At 37.7% G+C, this 15,933-nt stretch overlaps 1 protein-coding gene across 1 annotated transcript in view; it reads right to left on the bottom strand.

Annotated features, from left to right (window-relative positions):
* The window catches only part of unc5db (unc-5 netrin receptor Db), a 759,038-nt gene that overhangs the window by 212,147 nt on the left and 530,958 nt on the right, over positions 1–15,933 (bottom strand). Inside the window, exons 5-6 of the mRNA XM_028803567.2 lie at positions 14,526–14,706; positions 5,795–5,962 (exon numbers count right to left, since the gene is read on the bottom strand). Coding sequence (XP_028659400.1) covers positions 5,795–5,962; positions 14,526–14,706 — 349 coding nt within the window. The remainder of the gene's footprint in view (positions 1–5,794; positions 5,963–14,525; positions 14,707–15,933) is intronic.

The following is a 15,933-nucleotide window of genomic DNA, read 5'->3' as shown; positions in this document are numbered from 1 at the left end:
ATCAGGACTACAGCTCCCATGGGGGTACAAATGGGAGCTCTATTAGAGGGATGCTGCCACCCAGTGTGTTAGCAAAATACATGGCCTTGGGAGGCAGTCACCCTCTGTCTTTCATTTCTTATGATCTCACAGCCAGGAAAGGTACCGACAACCAATCTGGCCGGGAAGCCCATCCACCCAAGTCCTCCACTACACTGACTATTTGTTAACAATGCTGATTTTGTATTCTGATTTCAGTTCTTGTTTAATCCATTTCCTGGCCTGCCTTTTTCGCCTTGGTACAACACAGCACTCAACAGATCCATCTATTGTGTGTTGGGATTCTGTGCGTCCTCTAGTTGTCAGTGACAGCCATTTCCCTTTTATGGAACCTCTAACCCTGACAGACAACATGCCAGTAAATTTCACAGTTTTTGCAAAATTGAATAACAAGTGTGTGATGATGTTATAATATATGTTATGTTCCTATTAAAAACACACACATATGGATATTTTCTCAGGCTACATGGCAAAGAGTCGATATGGGGACTGACATTTCTTTTATGCTGTCTTGTGTCAGTTCTTCTTGTAGTCAAAATGTTCTAAAAACTTTACATTTTACAAATGTAAGGACAAATTCCATTCCAACAAGCATGTCTGATTGGTAAACGTGTTCCAATATGTCTTCCATGTGGTGTGTCTGATATCCATTTCACCTTCACTCAGTATGCGGTAAGTTGTTCCACATGCCTAATGCTAGTGTGAAAGTTTGGAGTATCAAGAATGTTTTATTACTACTCAAATCTTATTACTTTTGCTTTTCTCCTGTCTTTATCAAGAAGTTCCTGTCACTTAAATTTCCTCCAAAAGTCATACGTTTAGGAAAACTGAAAATTCTTACTTTTTTCCTAATGTGGATGTGTGTATGTTTGTGCGTTCTATGATGGACTGGTGCCCTGGGGTCTCATTTATAAAACTATACTTGGATTCAGGTGTAAAATGTAGTTTCTTTCGAGTCCAAATATGCTGAATCTTTTAAATGAGGTGAGTGAGACATGTGTTTAATGACTTTGTCAGGTTAAAGATAATGAAAACTGGAATTCAAAAATCCCCAAAAAAACGTAGGCGCGAAACACATGCAGAGCAAGATACAGAATATGAAAGCAGAAAAAAATGACAGTATCATAACAAAGAAAGTAAACATCGCATTAGCGCAAAAAAAGATAAATTATTACTCGGAGAAATAACTAAAAGGCGAATAGAGATCGAATATATGGACATAGGTGATATGTCAGAAGTACAGTATGTAAATATTGTAAGGCTTTGAAGTTTAAGTCAGAGAATTTCAAAAACGTGTTTTACCTCACATGCATTTATTGGTTATTTTCCATCCATCCACCCATCGATTTTCCAACCTGCTGAATCCGAACACAGGGTCACGGGGGTCTGCTGGAGCCAATCCCAGCCAACACAGGGCACAAGGCAGGAACCAATCCTGGGCAGGGTGCCAACCCACCGCAGGACACACACAAACACACCCACACACCAAGCACACACTAGGGCCAATTTAGAATCGCCAATCCACCTAACCTACATGTCTTTGGACTGTGGGAGGAAACCGGAGCGCCCGGAGGAAACCCATACAGACACGGGGAGAACATGCAAACTCCACGCAGGGAGGACCCGGGAGGAGAACCCAGGTCCCCAGATCTCCCAACTGCGAGGCAGCAGCGCTATCCACTGCTCCACCGTGCCGCCCTATTGGTTACTTTGCAAAACAAATTATTACCTGATGATGATATAGATCGCTTTGTCTGTGCTGAAATTCCAAACAGAGAAACCTATCCTGAATTATCTCTAACCTGCTCTGCATGTGTTTGGCCGTTTTGTTTTGTAACCTCTTTATGACGTTTTACTTTGTTTTCTACTCTGTCTTTTATCTCTGACCTCGCTTTGTCCTGCTTTTTTCTTATGACACCTGGTCTGTGGTGATTATTTTCCCTTTTTTGAGTATTAATTTCTGTTTGTTTGCGCTACTGCGATCTTTTCTTTCTTATTTTATACTTTCTAATTTTCCTACTTTCATATTCTTAACTTTCTCCACATTTGAATCACACATACGTTTTATTTTTTTTTGGAGCCTTTCGAATTGCACTGCTTTCATAATCTGCTCTGCATGTGTATAGTGCCAACGTTTGTGAACATCTTTATGAAGTTCTACTTTGTCTTTTACTCTGCCTTTTAATTCTAAGCCTGATTGGATGCGCTTTGTTTCAGTTCCACTTGTTACGGGCTGATAATTACTTGCCTTATTTTCTGAATTTGCATCTAGGATATTTTTTCTTTTTTCTTTCCAACGCTTTTGAGTCTCTTTTCTCCACTCTGCTTTCTTCTTCGCTTATTTGTCGACGTTTCATTTATAACGTATTTTCCTTATACACTTTATATGCGCTGAGACCCTGGATCTGTGTGTGCTCAGATCCTTCACAAGACTGAATGTTTTGTTGCCCCATTGTCTTATTTGATAGATTGTAAGTAGGGCGTGTCTTGCAAGAATCTCATGTTCTACGTCATCGTGAGACGGTCCTGGGTCAATCTCTTGGCACAATTTCTTATGTTTACAGTCCCCGCGAGATGCACCGTGGCAAGTCAGTTTTGCTCTCGTGGGTCTTTTAAATGCCTTCTGAGAAGATCACGTATCGTAGCCTTGCTTTTGCTTTCCAAGATTTTTTTTTATAATAGAGAGATTATGTGTTTGAGTTGTCCTTTGGTTCAGCTGCATTTCCCTACTTGACCAATGGTGTCGCCATTTCCCAGGTTTCTTTTAAATGGTGCATACAGATGGGTCAAATTTGCTGTAAATACATGCAAGTTGTCTTGTCAAGTTTTCTTTTACAAATCCCATCTTTAGAACGGAAAGATTTATAAAACTTGTGTACACACAAAAAGAGGCCCAGAATGGACATATATAAGTTTTATAAATCTGACCCTTGGTCTTGGATGGTTTCTTCTTTGCACCTAATGTTTCTGGGATAGTCTCCAGTACTCCATGACCCTTAATTGGATTAAGTGTATTTGAAAATGTCATCTTATGTTGTGAGTGGAAGTTCAGCGGCAGGCACCGCTGCCTCACAGATCCAGTATCCTGGGTTTGAATCCGGCAACAGGTTGTTGTACAGTTTGCATATTTTCTCCATGTCACTAAAGATGTGCTGGTTAAGTTAATGGAGGATACCAAATTGTACCTGGGTGACATTTTGTCCCATGTCCAGGACTGTTTCCTGCCTTGCTCCCAGTGGTGTCCCCACCTCCCCTTAATTGAATTAAGTGGGTTTCAGAATACTGCATTATGTGTTATATTAGGTTATAACTCACATACGGTACATCATGTTCAGCTAGGACACACTTAATCTGTGCAGCATGGGATCTTAAATTATCGGAAAATAGTAACAACTAGATACATTTACACAGATAGTTTTTACTTCAAATTTTGTTTCCCACAATCAGTTATTTTCTTGAGTGTGTGGTAATTATCTTGTTTTCGTTTTCCATTCACAGTACATATAATTATCCTGCACAACAAAAGAGATGTAAAAAAGCTGATAGTAGGGAATCCCAAGTTATATTGCAATTGTGAAGAATGCGCATATCCTGAGTGTATCGAAAAATGATAACTCATAATTCTGTTTAATAGGATTTCTATGCACATTTTCATTGTTGTGGGGGGTATGCATGGAATATAAAGGCAGATTATATACTTGGTATTCAGCATTGACCTTTTTAAAGTTCTATCTATCTATCTATCTATCTATCTATCTATCTATCTATCTATCTATCTATCTATCTATCTATCTATCTATCTATCTATCTATCTATCTATCTATCTATCTATCTATCTATCTATCTATCTATCTATCTATCTATCTATCTTATATAGTGCCATATCTACCTATCTATATATCTATCCATGGTATGTGATGGAGTTTGAAAGCTGCCTGGATTAACCAAAGGGGGCGCACTAAAAAGACACTATAAATATCACTAATCAGAGGAAGTAACTCACAGAGATCTGGTAGCCCCTTGTCTCCACTTAATATTCCACAATGGCTTTTCCTTCACTTATAATTGTTATAGTATTATGTAGCTTGGGCTGTGGCCTGCATTCACTTGGACACCAACCACAGTAGCCTGAAATGGCTTACTCTAAAGGTTTGGTACACATTTCACTTCATCTTTTCCTCGAGCTGTGCATGTAGTCTTTGTCTGTCGACTCTGCAGGTAGCATCTATTGCTGGAGGTGTTCAAGGCTAATTTAAATGCAAATTTTATCAGTCTTGGCTGCGAGAAGAATGGAACTCGCAAAAACCTCAGAAGGTGTGTATTATGTTGCTCAACACGCATCTCTTTTTACAGATAACACTAACAAGCATAACACCACACCCCCATCCCCATATAATACAATGAGCATATCCCAAGTGATTTATTTCACTCGGTAAAAGCATAAATGGCCTCTTTGTAAATGCACTCAGACACCTCCCTCAGATTAAGAACCAGTGTGATATCAAGTTTGACGTTCGACATACTTTCTTCTCTTCATAATACACAACAGAACACATCTTCAGGGATTTATCAGTTCAAAGCTGATGTATGCTTGGTACTTTTTCAGTCCTTGTTAGAATAAATCACACTGCTTGTAAACAGCCATTCTCTTGTGGTATTTAGAATTTCAAATCCACTGAGGGTAGATTTGAGTAATATACTGTAGATTAGAAATGAATAGCAGCAGTGCCACCCAGTGGACACATCTTGTAACTTCCACCAAAAGGTTGCAGCGTTAAACAAAATTTCTTTGAAGCAGGAGTCGCTCAAAAAGGTGCTTAGTTTCCATATTTAGTTTATAACCTAATAAAATGATTGTGTTTGATATTTTAACCAAGGCTTAATATTCAAAAATCTGACAACAGTATGCAGTTTTAGCCCCTCTGATGGGGATTGAGGATGGTCAACACTCTGTTATATTTATGGGGAATGATTATAACAGCAGGATTTAGTGACAATACAACCAATCACGTGTCTTTCTCTCTGGTCCCCAGACTTTAAGACTAATGCCAAGAAGTAGAGAATTAGCCTTGTGTCTAGCTCTGCCTCTGGCTCCAACTCTTCTGGACCTCATCTGTAAAAGTCTGACCAAAAGAGCTCATCCCAAAGATAATTCAAAGCAACTAGAGATCACATTTTTCAATTCTTTCATTATTTTAAGCTACCACAAATTTAAATTTGCTCTCGTTGTAGTTGTCCCAAAGCTTATGAGGTGAAGCGTGCAATTCTAGTGGGGTAGGCTTCTGACGTCTTCTCCAATAGATCAGTTTTAGTTAAATGAAAAACAAAATGAAGCTAAAGTTGACTCATTGTTACAGTAAAGCTCTCAATCTATACTAGTCCAGGATGAATGGTGTCTTCATAGCACACATTACAGTGCTGGTCTGGTTTTTCTGCATCAGTTTCACAATGTGACACAGTTTACTTGGTATGCCTACTATATGGTGCAGTGGTAGTGCTGCTGCTTTGCAGTAAGGAGACTGTGGAAAATTGTGGGTTCGGTTCCTCCCTGTGTGGATAGCGCTTTGAGTACTGAGAAAAGCGCTATATAAATGTAATGAATTATTATTATTATTAGCAATCTTGTGAATTGAACTTATTGTAAGGAAAATCATGAAAAAGGTATATTTTCTTCACTTTTTTTTACCCAGTTGTACTGCTCCCATAGTTACTCACTTCTACTTGATACCCTGGGGCCCTGGTACAGGTGGCTTACCTGGGCACACTGATGAGCAGGTGATCTTCTGCACAGACATCCCCTCACAGAATGCTCCTCCGTTGAGGGGAGCTGGATTTGTGCAGGTCCGTGACCGTTTCTGCCATCCTCTGCCACACCTCACGTTACAGGCAGACCATTCAGTCCACAAGGACCATCCACCATTCACTACAGATAAAACAAGAGCATAACAGTCAGAGCCAAAGCACCCAGTTAGTGCCAGCATACTGGAGAATCACACAATATGTAACAATACTTAAGAAAATCAGCCTTTTATGACTCCTCGGATAAAGCCTCATATTATGCCTAAATTACTACAGAGGAATGAAATGTAATAATTAATTGTGCAAGGCAGCTGTTTACTGAAATCTCCTGAACTCCAAATATGCAGTAATATCTGCCATTTCTTTCATTTCTGAGTCGCTAAATACCTTGCAGTCTTTTCAAATTGAGCTACAGCTTTGCACAACATTGGGTGCAAGGCAGAAAGCCACCCTGGATGAACTGGATGGATCTTATATTGTTTGGTTTTTGTTGTTGCTAGATAGTCGGTTTTCAAATAATCAGGTTTAAACTCAGACATCACAATGGAAGGATTTTATGTTCAAATGCAGAAAAAGTCATATTTTTGATATAATGGATTAAAAGAAAAAGAAAACAAAGTTACTTTAGAAATTTTAAATACATGCAAGGTCTAAGGATTTTGCAAACAATTTTGTGAATGTGAAAAGTTAGTTAGTTAGTTTCTGTTTGATTCAAACTTTGGACATTGTGTTTTATGCACTTCCTTATATACGATGTTAGACACTAAACTTAAAGCTGATTGAGAGAAATTGGATGACTGTCCTGGATCATTCACTTTGATATTGTTCTAGGAATGTCAGAAAACCAACAATATCAGATCATCTGGATGGAATGTCAATCCATAAAATCATTTTTATATGTTTACAAGGCCAATTAAATTAATTGGTGCATCTTTGGGATGTGGGAGGAAAACTGGAATTCCTGTAGTAACCCCTACAAACAGTGCACGAGAACTTCATGCAGAAAGTGGCCATGTTAGGATTCAAACCCAATATCACATAGCTGTGAGGCAGCAATAGTAGATGAGCCATCATGCCTTCCATACACAATGTAATTTTCATTCTTCCATTTTTGATGGTTGTTCTAATTTGTCAAAGGGAGACAATGATTATATTATATTATATTATATTATATTATATTAGATTATATTATATTATATTATATTATATTATATATAAATGTCTACATGTGGAAGTGTGTGTGTCTGCCCGGAAGGGAGAGGTGGAGTTGGAGTAAGAGCTCCACCTCTGAGGATATGCAAACAAGTCCAGCACGTTGGCAAAACAAAACCTCCAAAGAAAGACAAAGTCACTTAGCTGATAATACAGTACAGAAGAGAGGCGAGCACATCAGCAAAACGAAAGCTCCTTGGAAAGAGATGTCCTGAGTAGTTTCTTTCAATCACCTGACAACTCTACATTTCAATTTTTTTATGACGATTTCAATAGTTTCTAGGACCCCATGCTTTTTAAAGCACAGGGCTTACACAGCTAGTTATATTATATTATATTATATTATATTATATTATATTATATTATATTATATTATATTATATTATATTATATTATATTATATTTAGAATTTAGCCTGTGCTATGCACAGAATTTTTTCTTTATTTTAATGATCAGAGACATTGGGGCATTGGGACTCATTTTGGAGCAGATGGGACCTGTTCTGCCATGATGGATTACATCTGAACTGAAGGGTTACCAATGTACTGGGGAGGTGTATATAGGGTAGTCAAGGATTGTTTAAACTAGTGAATAGGGAGGGACAGGTAATTTACGACAGGCCAGGTTTAGATCTATGCATGGAGGAACAAACAATGGTGTAGAAATAAAAATGAGTACTAATGTAAATTCTAACCCAACGTTAAAGTATAGAAGGACTAACACATTAAAAATAGCTTGCTTTAATGCTAGAATTATCAAAAATAAGACAAGTGAGTTGGAGCTGTATGTAGCACAGCATAATTGTGATATTAAAGCAATAACAGAAACCTGGCTAAATAACAAAGATGGGGATGAGTGTAACATAGAGGGATACTCATTTTTCAGGAAGGATAGACTGAAGAGAAAAGGAGGTGGAGTTGCTGTTTATGTTAAACACAATTTAAATGTAAGTCCTCTTCAGTTGCACTATGAGCCCCATCTTAGTCAGGACATGTGACATTGCCCGGAAAACATAAGGGGAAGAGGTCTTATTTTAAGAGTGTGTTATAGACCAGTGGTTCCCAAAGTGGGGGGTCGCGAGACATTGGGGGGGGGGGGGGGGGGGGGGGGGGGGGTCGCGGGATGATTTCCAAGAAATCAAATACTTTTTAAAAACTTTTTAGAAATTAATTTAATTTTTTAGAAATAACATTTTATCCATAACTAACAAAAGATAAAAACTAGTAGTTAATAGTTACATTTAAAAAACATGCAAATTAAAAAAGCCATCAGACTGTCTTGGAGCGAGTGCGTCGGTGTGTGTACAGACGGTGCTGGAGCGATGCTGGGGAAAAAAGAAAGGTCTTAAAGCAAGAGTCTTACAAGTGGCGCCTCACGTAAAATTCACGCATTGTATTATACACAGAGAAGCTCTTGCGAGCAAAACACTTGACCCAGAATTTAAACGTGTTCTTGAGACTTCGATAAAAATGGTCAACAATATAAAAGCGCATCCACTCAATATCAGACTGTTTGCCACTCTCTGCAACGAACTGCGATCGGCGCATGAGTGCTTGCTTTTCCATACAGAAGTCAGGTGGCTTTCGCGAGGGAATGTGCTCTGCCGCCTGTTTGAGCTGCGGGACGAAGTGCGCTTATTTCTGATGGAGCATGGGTCCCAGCTCGCTGATCACCTCACTGATCCTGACTGGTTAACAAGGCTAGCGTATTTGGCTTGCATATTTGAAAAACTGAATGGACTTAATATGTCATTTCAAGGTGAGAACACCACATAATTTCGCTAAATGATAAAATCCACTTATTCAAGAGAAAACTTGAGCGCTGGACTGAGCGAGTTGAAATAGGAAGGATTGATATGTTTTCTGAGCTGGATGAAAAAAGTTATATGGTTGTTAGAGCGTTATGTTCTTTTTTGTTGTCATGCTCTTGTTTGGATAAGATATTTTGTTGAAATTAAACAAATGAGTAAATTACTATTAAAAAAAATTGTATGGTTGTTAGACCAATGTGTTCTTCCGTGTTGTCATTCTCATGTTTGGATAGGCCCATTGGCGCATGTGCACCGTTGCGCGCAACATTTGTATATTTTAACCACTTCCGAGGATAGTGGGGGTCACGAGTCACTGGCACGGTTATTTTGGGGGTCGTGAGCTGAAAAGTTTGGGAACCCCTGTTATAGACCACCCAATGCAGACAGTAACTTCAATACACATCAAGTATACAAGGGGATATTATAGTCATGGGGAACTTTAATTATCCGAATATGAACTGAGATAATCTTGCAAATGGAGGAGCACAAGAGCAGGAGTTTTTAGAAGTAATCAGTGACTGTTTTTTAACACAGTATGCTAAAGCACAAACACAGTGTGAAGCTTGTCTGGATTTAGTATTATGTAATAATCAAGACAGAATTGAGGGTGTAGAGGTGATTGAACCACTAGGGCAGATGCAAAGACTAAAATTGTTAAGTTGAACTTTGGTAGGGCAAATTTTGAGCAGTTGCAGCAAAATCTATGGAGGATAGATAGGGATACGTTTTTTAGCGTATAGAGAGTCGAGGAGCAGTGGAACAAGTTAAAAAATGTTTTACATGTAATGCAGGACAGGTACATTCCTAAATTTGGAATTAATAGGAAATTTTAAAACTCCACAGTGGGTTAATAAAGAATGAAAAAAGAAGCTGCAAAGGGAAAAACAGCTTTATAAGGTGAATAAGCCTAATGACTCCAACGTGAATTGTAGGGTATATGAGAACATGAGGGCAATCATTAAAAAATATATTAGGTAGGCTAAAAGACACATGGAGATGAATATAGCTGATAAGGCGAAAGATGACCCTAAATGATTCTTTCAGTATTTTAGTAGCAAAAGAACAGTCAAGGGTGAGGTGAAGTGCATCAGAAATAGTAAAGGGGAATTACAGTTACAAAAATAAAGACAGTGAAATAGCGGATACATTAAACCTGCATTTTTCTTTTTCACAAGTGAGGAAGTGGATAACCTCCCAGCGGTAAATGGAACTATTAAGGAGGTACTGAAGGATTTGGAAATTGTAGAGGTACTGTTCAGATTAAATAGGCTGAAATCAAACAAATCACCAGGACCAGATAGTATTTACCCTTGAGTTCTTAAGGAGGCTAGCGAGTACATATATAAACACTTGACACATATTATTAGGAAGTCACTGCGCACTGGGGAGATTCCAAAGGACTGGAAAATTATAAATATTTATATGTTATATAAAAAGGGTGACAGGGCAGATCCAAGCAATTATAGGCCATTAAGTTTAATGTGCATCTTAGGAAAATTAATGGAAGGAATTATTAAGGATAAAATTGAGCAGCACATGGCAAGTACTGGAGTTTTACTGAACTGTCAACATGGGTTCAGAAGAGGGAGGTCGTGTTTTACTAAAATGCTCGAATTCTATGAGGAAGCAACAAAAGGATATGATCAAAGTTGAGCATATGATATTTATTAATGACTTTCAGAAAGCATTTGATAAGGTGCCACATGAGAGGTTGGGCATCAAATTAAAAGAAGTTGGAGTTCAGGATGGTGTTCTTAGATGGGTGCAGAATTGGCTCAGACACAGGAAGCAGAGAGTGATGGTGCAAGGAACCTAATCAGAATTGGCCGATGTTAAGAGTGGTGTTCCACAGGGGTCAGTGCTAGGGCCACTGTTATTTTTAATATACTGTATATAAATGATTTACATAGGAATATAAGTAACAAGCTGGTTAAGTTTGCAGATGTTACCAAGATAGGTGGATTGCCAGATAATTTGGAATCCATTAAATCATTACAGAGGGACTTGAACAGCATACAGGCTTGGACATATTTGTGCCTGGAGAAATTTATTGTAAGTAAATTTAAAGTAATACACATAGAAAGTAAAAATGTTAGGTTTGAATACACAATGGGTGGTCTGAAAATTGAGAATACACCTTATGATAAGGATTTAGGAGTGATAGTGGACTCTACAACATCAACTTCCCGACAGTGTTCAGAAGCCGTTAAGTAGGCAAACAGAATGTTAGGTTATATAGCACGATGTGTTGAATACAAGTCTAAGGAGGTTATGCTCAACCTTTATAATGCACTGGTGAGGCCTCATCTGGGGTACTGTGTGCAGTTTTGGTCTCCAGGCTACAAAAAGAGCATAGCAGCACTAGAAAAGGTCCAGAGAAGAGCGACTAGGCTGATTCCAGGGCTAAAGGAGTTGAATTATGAGGAAAGATTAAAAGAGCTGAGCCTTTACAGTTTAAGCAAAAGAAGATTAAGAGGTGACATGATTGAAGTGTTTAAAATTATGAAGGGAGTAAGTGCAGTGGATCGAGACTGTTATTTTAAAAGGAGTTCATCAAGAACATGGGGACACAGTTGGAAACTTGTTAAGGGTAAATTTCACACAAACATTTGAAAGATTTTCTTTACACAAAAAACGATAAGACACTTGGTATAAGCTACAAAGTAGCATGGTAGACAATAAGACTTTAGGGACTTTCAAAACTCGACTTGATGTTTTTTTAGAAGAATTAAATGGATAGGACTGGCGAGCTTTGTTGGGCTTGAATGGCCTGTTCTCATCTACATTGTTCTAATGTTCTAATTAGTTTTCCTTGAACCACAGTTTTCTCAATTTGAACGTTGACATTTTCACATGAAGTTGGTCTTAAGAAAGCGACATACAACTGCCCATGTGAAAAGGCAGCATTAGATAAGTAAATTCCAGTTTTTTTGAAGAGTTTGTCCTTGTGACATGTTAATTGTCATAGCAAATGCAACTGTTATAAGAAATTGTTGTCATTTAAGTAGAAGAGGAATATCTGGACATTGATCATTCAAAAGAATCTGTGGTATAAAAATTATTTGTCATTTAATTGGTCCAGTAAGAACTTCACCAAATATGACATTAGGTTTTAATTGTGTAACAATAACTTTTGTTCTATTACATAATCCTTTTTTTGATATTGATGTTCCGCAATAGAATAATAATGGTTTCTATTTTTAATTTAAGTCAATGTATGGGCATTAAACTTGGAGTGAGAGAATTGAGGAATTCAATGGGAAAGTTTGTTTGATCATGCTCACTTCTGTCTTTTATTGAGTAGATTGACAAAAACTCCACCTATTGTACTTTAAGAAGGTTTTATATTTGATTGTAACTAAATGCAAGAATTATTTACCTTAAACTTTGCAAAGTTAATACATTCATATATCAGTTTTTTTAAAGCATGTAAATAGTTTAGTGTTTATTACATTCATATACATTCACAGTTTTTATTAGATTTTGGATTCACTGACAAAAAAATTGGAACACATCAATTTTATGAGCTGACTGACCTTGCGTACAAATGCATTACTGTAGGTATTTAATATTAGTACCATTCATTTTGTTTAGGTAGTAACCCGATCTTCTTGCCACTGAGTGCATTTTTAAAATATTGTTGTGTTTGCAGGCGTCTGACCCAACTTCTTATCTCTGGCCCTATAATGGCTAGGGACATGTAGCTACCTTTAATCGATTCTGCAGGTGTCTGACTATGTGCCCCTATGACTTCATTTACTAATTTTTGCATGTGCAGAAATTATGAGCAGAAATAGGACAACAAAAGGTGTTTTTTCAAATGGCTGTCATTTTGAAAGTAGTGGGGGGCTCAGAACCCCTTTATGGTTCTGACCGAAAATATTAACAATTTTTCAGTTAAAATTCTGAGGTTACAACTCCAACAATGAACGCACCTATTCAGGACAAAGATCCTTGTCTTCACTTATAACATATAGATTACAGATCTGCCGTGGACTGGCACTCTATCCAGGTCTCATTCCCACTTTGTTCTCAATGCTGCTAGATGGGTACCAGCTATCCATGATTCTGAACACGATAAGTAAGTTTGAAATTGTATGAATTATATTATATTATATTATTTTATATTATATTATATTATATTATATTATATTATATTATATTATATTATATTATATTATATTATATTATATTATATTATATTATACACTGATCAGCAACAACATTAAAACTATTGACAGATGAAGCTAATAACATTAATTATCTTGTTATGAAGACACCTGTCAAGGCAAGGGATATATTAGGAAGAAAGTGAATAATCACAACTGATTGTGAAAAATGGACAAGCAATTGTGATGGCTAGATGCCTGGGTCGGAGCATCATCAAAACGACAGCTCAGGTGGGGTGTTCCTGGTATACAGAGGTTAGTACCTACCAATAGTGGTCCAAGGAAGGACAAGCAGTGAACCTGTAAGGCGATCTTGAGCACCCAAGGCTCACTGATGCGTGTGGGCAGTGAAGGATAACCCATCTGGTCCAATTCCACAGAACACCTACTGTAGTACAAATTGTTGAAAAACTTAATGCTTCTCAAAAGACTAAGAGCACATAGTGTATCAAAACTTGCTGTGTATTTGACTGTGAAGCAGCAGAACGGTCAAAGTGCCCATGATGACTTCTGTCCCTCACTGAAAGTGCCGAAAATGGGCATGTGAGCATCAGGACTGGACCATTAAACAATGGAAGAAGGTGGCCTGGTCAGATGAATCAGTTTCTTTTAGATCATGTGGACAGCTGGGTGCAGGTACATAACTTACGTTGGGAAGAGATGGCATCAGGATGTACTATGGAAAGAAAGCAAGCTGGCAGAGGCAACATGATGCTCTTGAGGAATTTTCTGCTGAGTAAACCTTGCATCCTGGCATTAATGTGAATGTTACATTGACATGTACCCCCTACCTAGAGATTGTTGCAAACTACGTACACCCCTTCATGGCAACAGTATTCCCTGATGGCAGTGGCCTCTTTCAGCAGGATAATACACACCACCATACTGCAAAAATTGTTCAAGAATGGTTTGAGGAAAATGACACATTGTTCAGGGTCTTGATTTGGCCTCCAAATTAGCCAGATCTCAATCACAATATTAGGCAGGAGGTTTTAATGTTGTGGCTGATTGGTATATTATATTATATTATTGGATCTTGACATGTCACCTAAAGGTCAGTGGACGGAGCAGTTCTGATGGTCATGTGTACACAGTGAAATTCTTCCTTGCATTTCCAACCAACATAAAACATGTCATCACTCTTTGGGACCATGACAAACACGAATCCATTAAAATAAAGAACTTCGTTATATTTAATACAAATCCTGTCCTTCAGTATTAAGTCCATTGTACATAGAAAACCTAACTGGGTAAAGTATGTCTTCATATCTCAAAGTGTTTTTGTATAACCCAATTTTACCATTCTATAAGAAAATTTCATATATTTTTTATATTTGATAGGACTTTGACTGCTGTAAGTAGATGACTTTACCGTATTTGTAAATGAAAACATATATAAATTTCACCACTATCCATTATTAGTCAGATTTGCATTTACCCAAACAACACAATACTCAAATACAATAATCCACATTAACAACAGTAGGCCATCTTACCATAGACCACAACAGTGGCTGATGCACTCCTCCGCTTGGCCACAATGTTGCTGGCTAGGCAGGTGTAATTACCAGAATCTGACAAGCGGGCCTGCTTAATGATGAGATTGTGATTGGCTCGAGTGTCAATGTTATCATCGTTGAGGGCACTCACAGGTTCTTCATTTTTCAACCATTCAACCTGAAAAGACGAAAGTAGTATGGAGGTGAAAACAAAAGCTTAGTTACGATGGGTGACCAGTTTGTCCTCACAGCAGGATGTGTGAGTTGCAGTGCAAAAAAAAAGTGATCTGAAAATGTGTAGCAAAATACAGATGAGAAACAAACTCCAAAGGTCAAATAAAAACGGAAAAACAGCTCAAATAAGACTGAAAAGTTGAAAAGCTCAGCCAAACAATGACAATACTGGCTGTGATGATTCTCTGTGTTTACTTATAAGGAATTGTTTGCTTGCTCAAACAGAAAGGCAGCTTAAAGTCTCCCAGCAGAAACGTCTCTCAGCTCTGGGAAGGAGAGTGGACATCCTGAAGGAAAGCCCACATTTGGTTAGTCTAAACTCTACACAGGTAAGAATACAACTAGGATGTGAACTCAGTCTTTTGGCCATTTGAGGTAGTAACACTAAGAATGGTGCCACTGTGCTACAATACCTCATTTCATAATTCACACTGTTGATAATACAATCTTTTAAGAAAATTGGTAGCACTAGGGCCAGGACTGTGAAAAGAAAAGCAGTCATTTCAATCAGTTATTTGGAGCCAATTTAGTAGCCTGTATGAAATGTTCCTTTATTTTTTATTTAACTAGGGGACTTTGCCCCCTGCTTGCTTCGCTCTCCAACCCCCATGTTTGGTTTTCCAGATACACACTTTTAAGATTTTTTTTTCTTTGAATTGTTGCTATTTCATTAGTTTCACTTTTATTTCAGAACTTTGGTAAAAACAATTTTTGGAATTTTTCGTGTCCCAACATGCTGAATCTTTTAAATGAGGTCAGTGAGACATGTGTTTAATGTCTTTGTACCATAATTCAGGATAGGTTTCTCTGTTTGGAATTTCAGCACAGAGAAAACGATCTACATCTTCAGCAGTTAATCATTTTTTTCCAAAGTAACCAATAAATGCATGTGAGGTAAGCCCCGTTTTTGAAATTCTCTGACTTAAACTTCAAAGCCTTACAATATTTACATACTTCAGACATATCACCTATGTCCATATATTCGATCTCTATTCACCTTTTTGTTATTTCTCTGAGTAATAATTTCTCTTTGTGCTAATGCAATGTTTACTTTTTTGTTTTGACACTGTCATTTTTTTCTGCTTTCATATTCTGTAACTTGCTCTGCATGTGTTTCACGACTACGTTTTTGTTGAGTCTTTTGAATTCCAGTTTTTATTATCTCTAACCT

This window comes from Erpetoichthys calabaricus, chromosome 1 (genome assembly GCF_900747795.2).
Source record: "Erpetoichthys calabaricus chromosome 1, fErpCal1.3, whole genome shotgun sequence".
Classification (NCBI taxonomy): Eukaryota; Metazoa; Chordata; class Cladistia; order Polypteriformes; family Polypteridae; genus Erpetoichthys; species Erpetoichthys calabaricus.
Note: the sequence above shows the minus strand (reverse complement) of the source record. Positions and strands in the feature narration are given on the sequence as shown.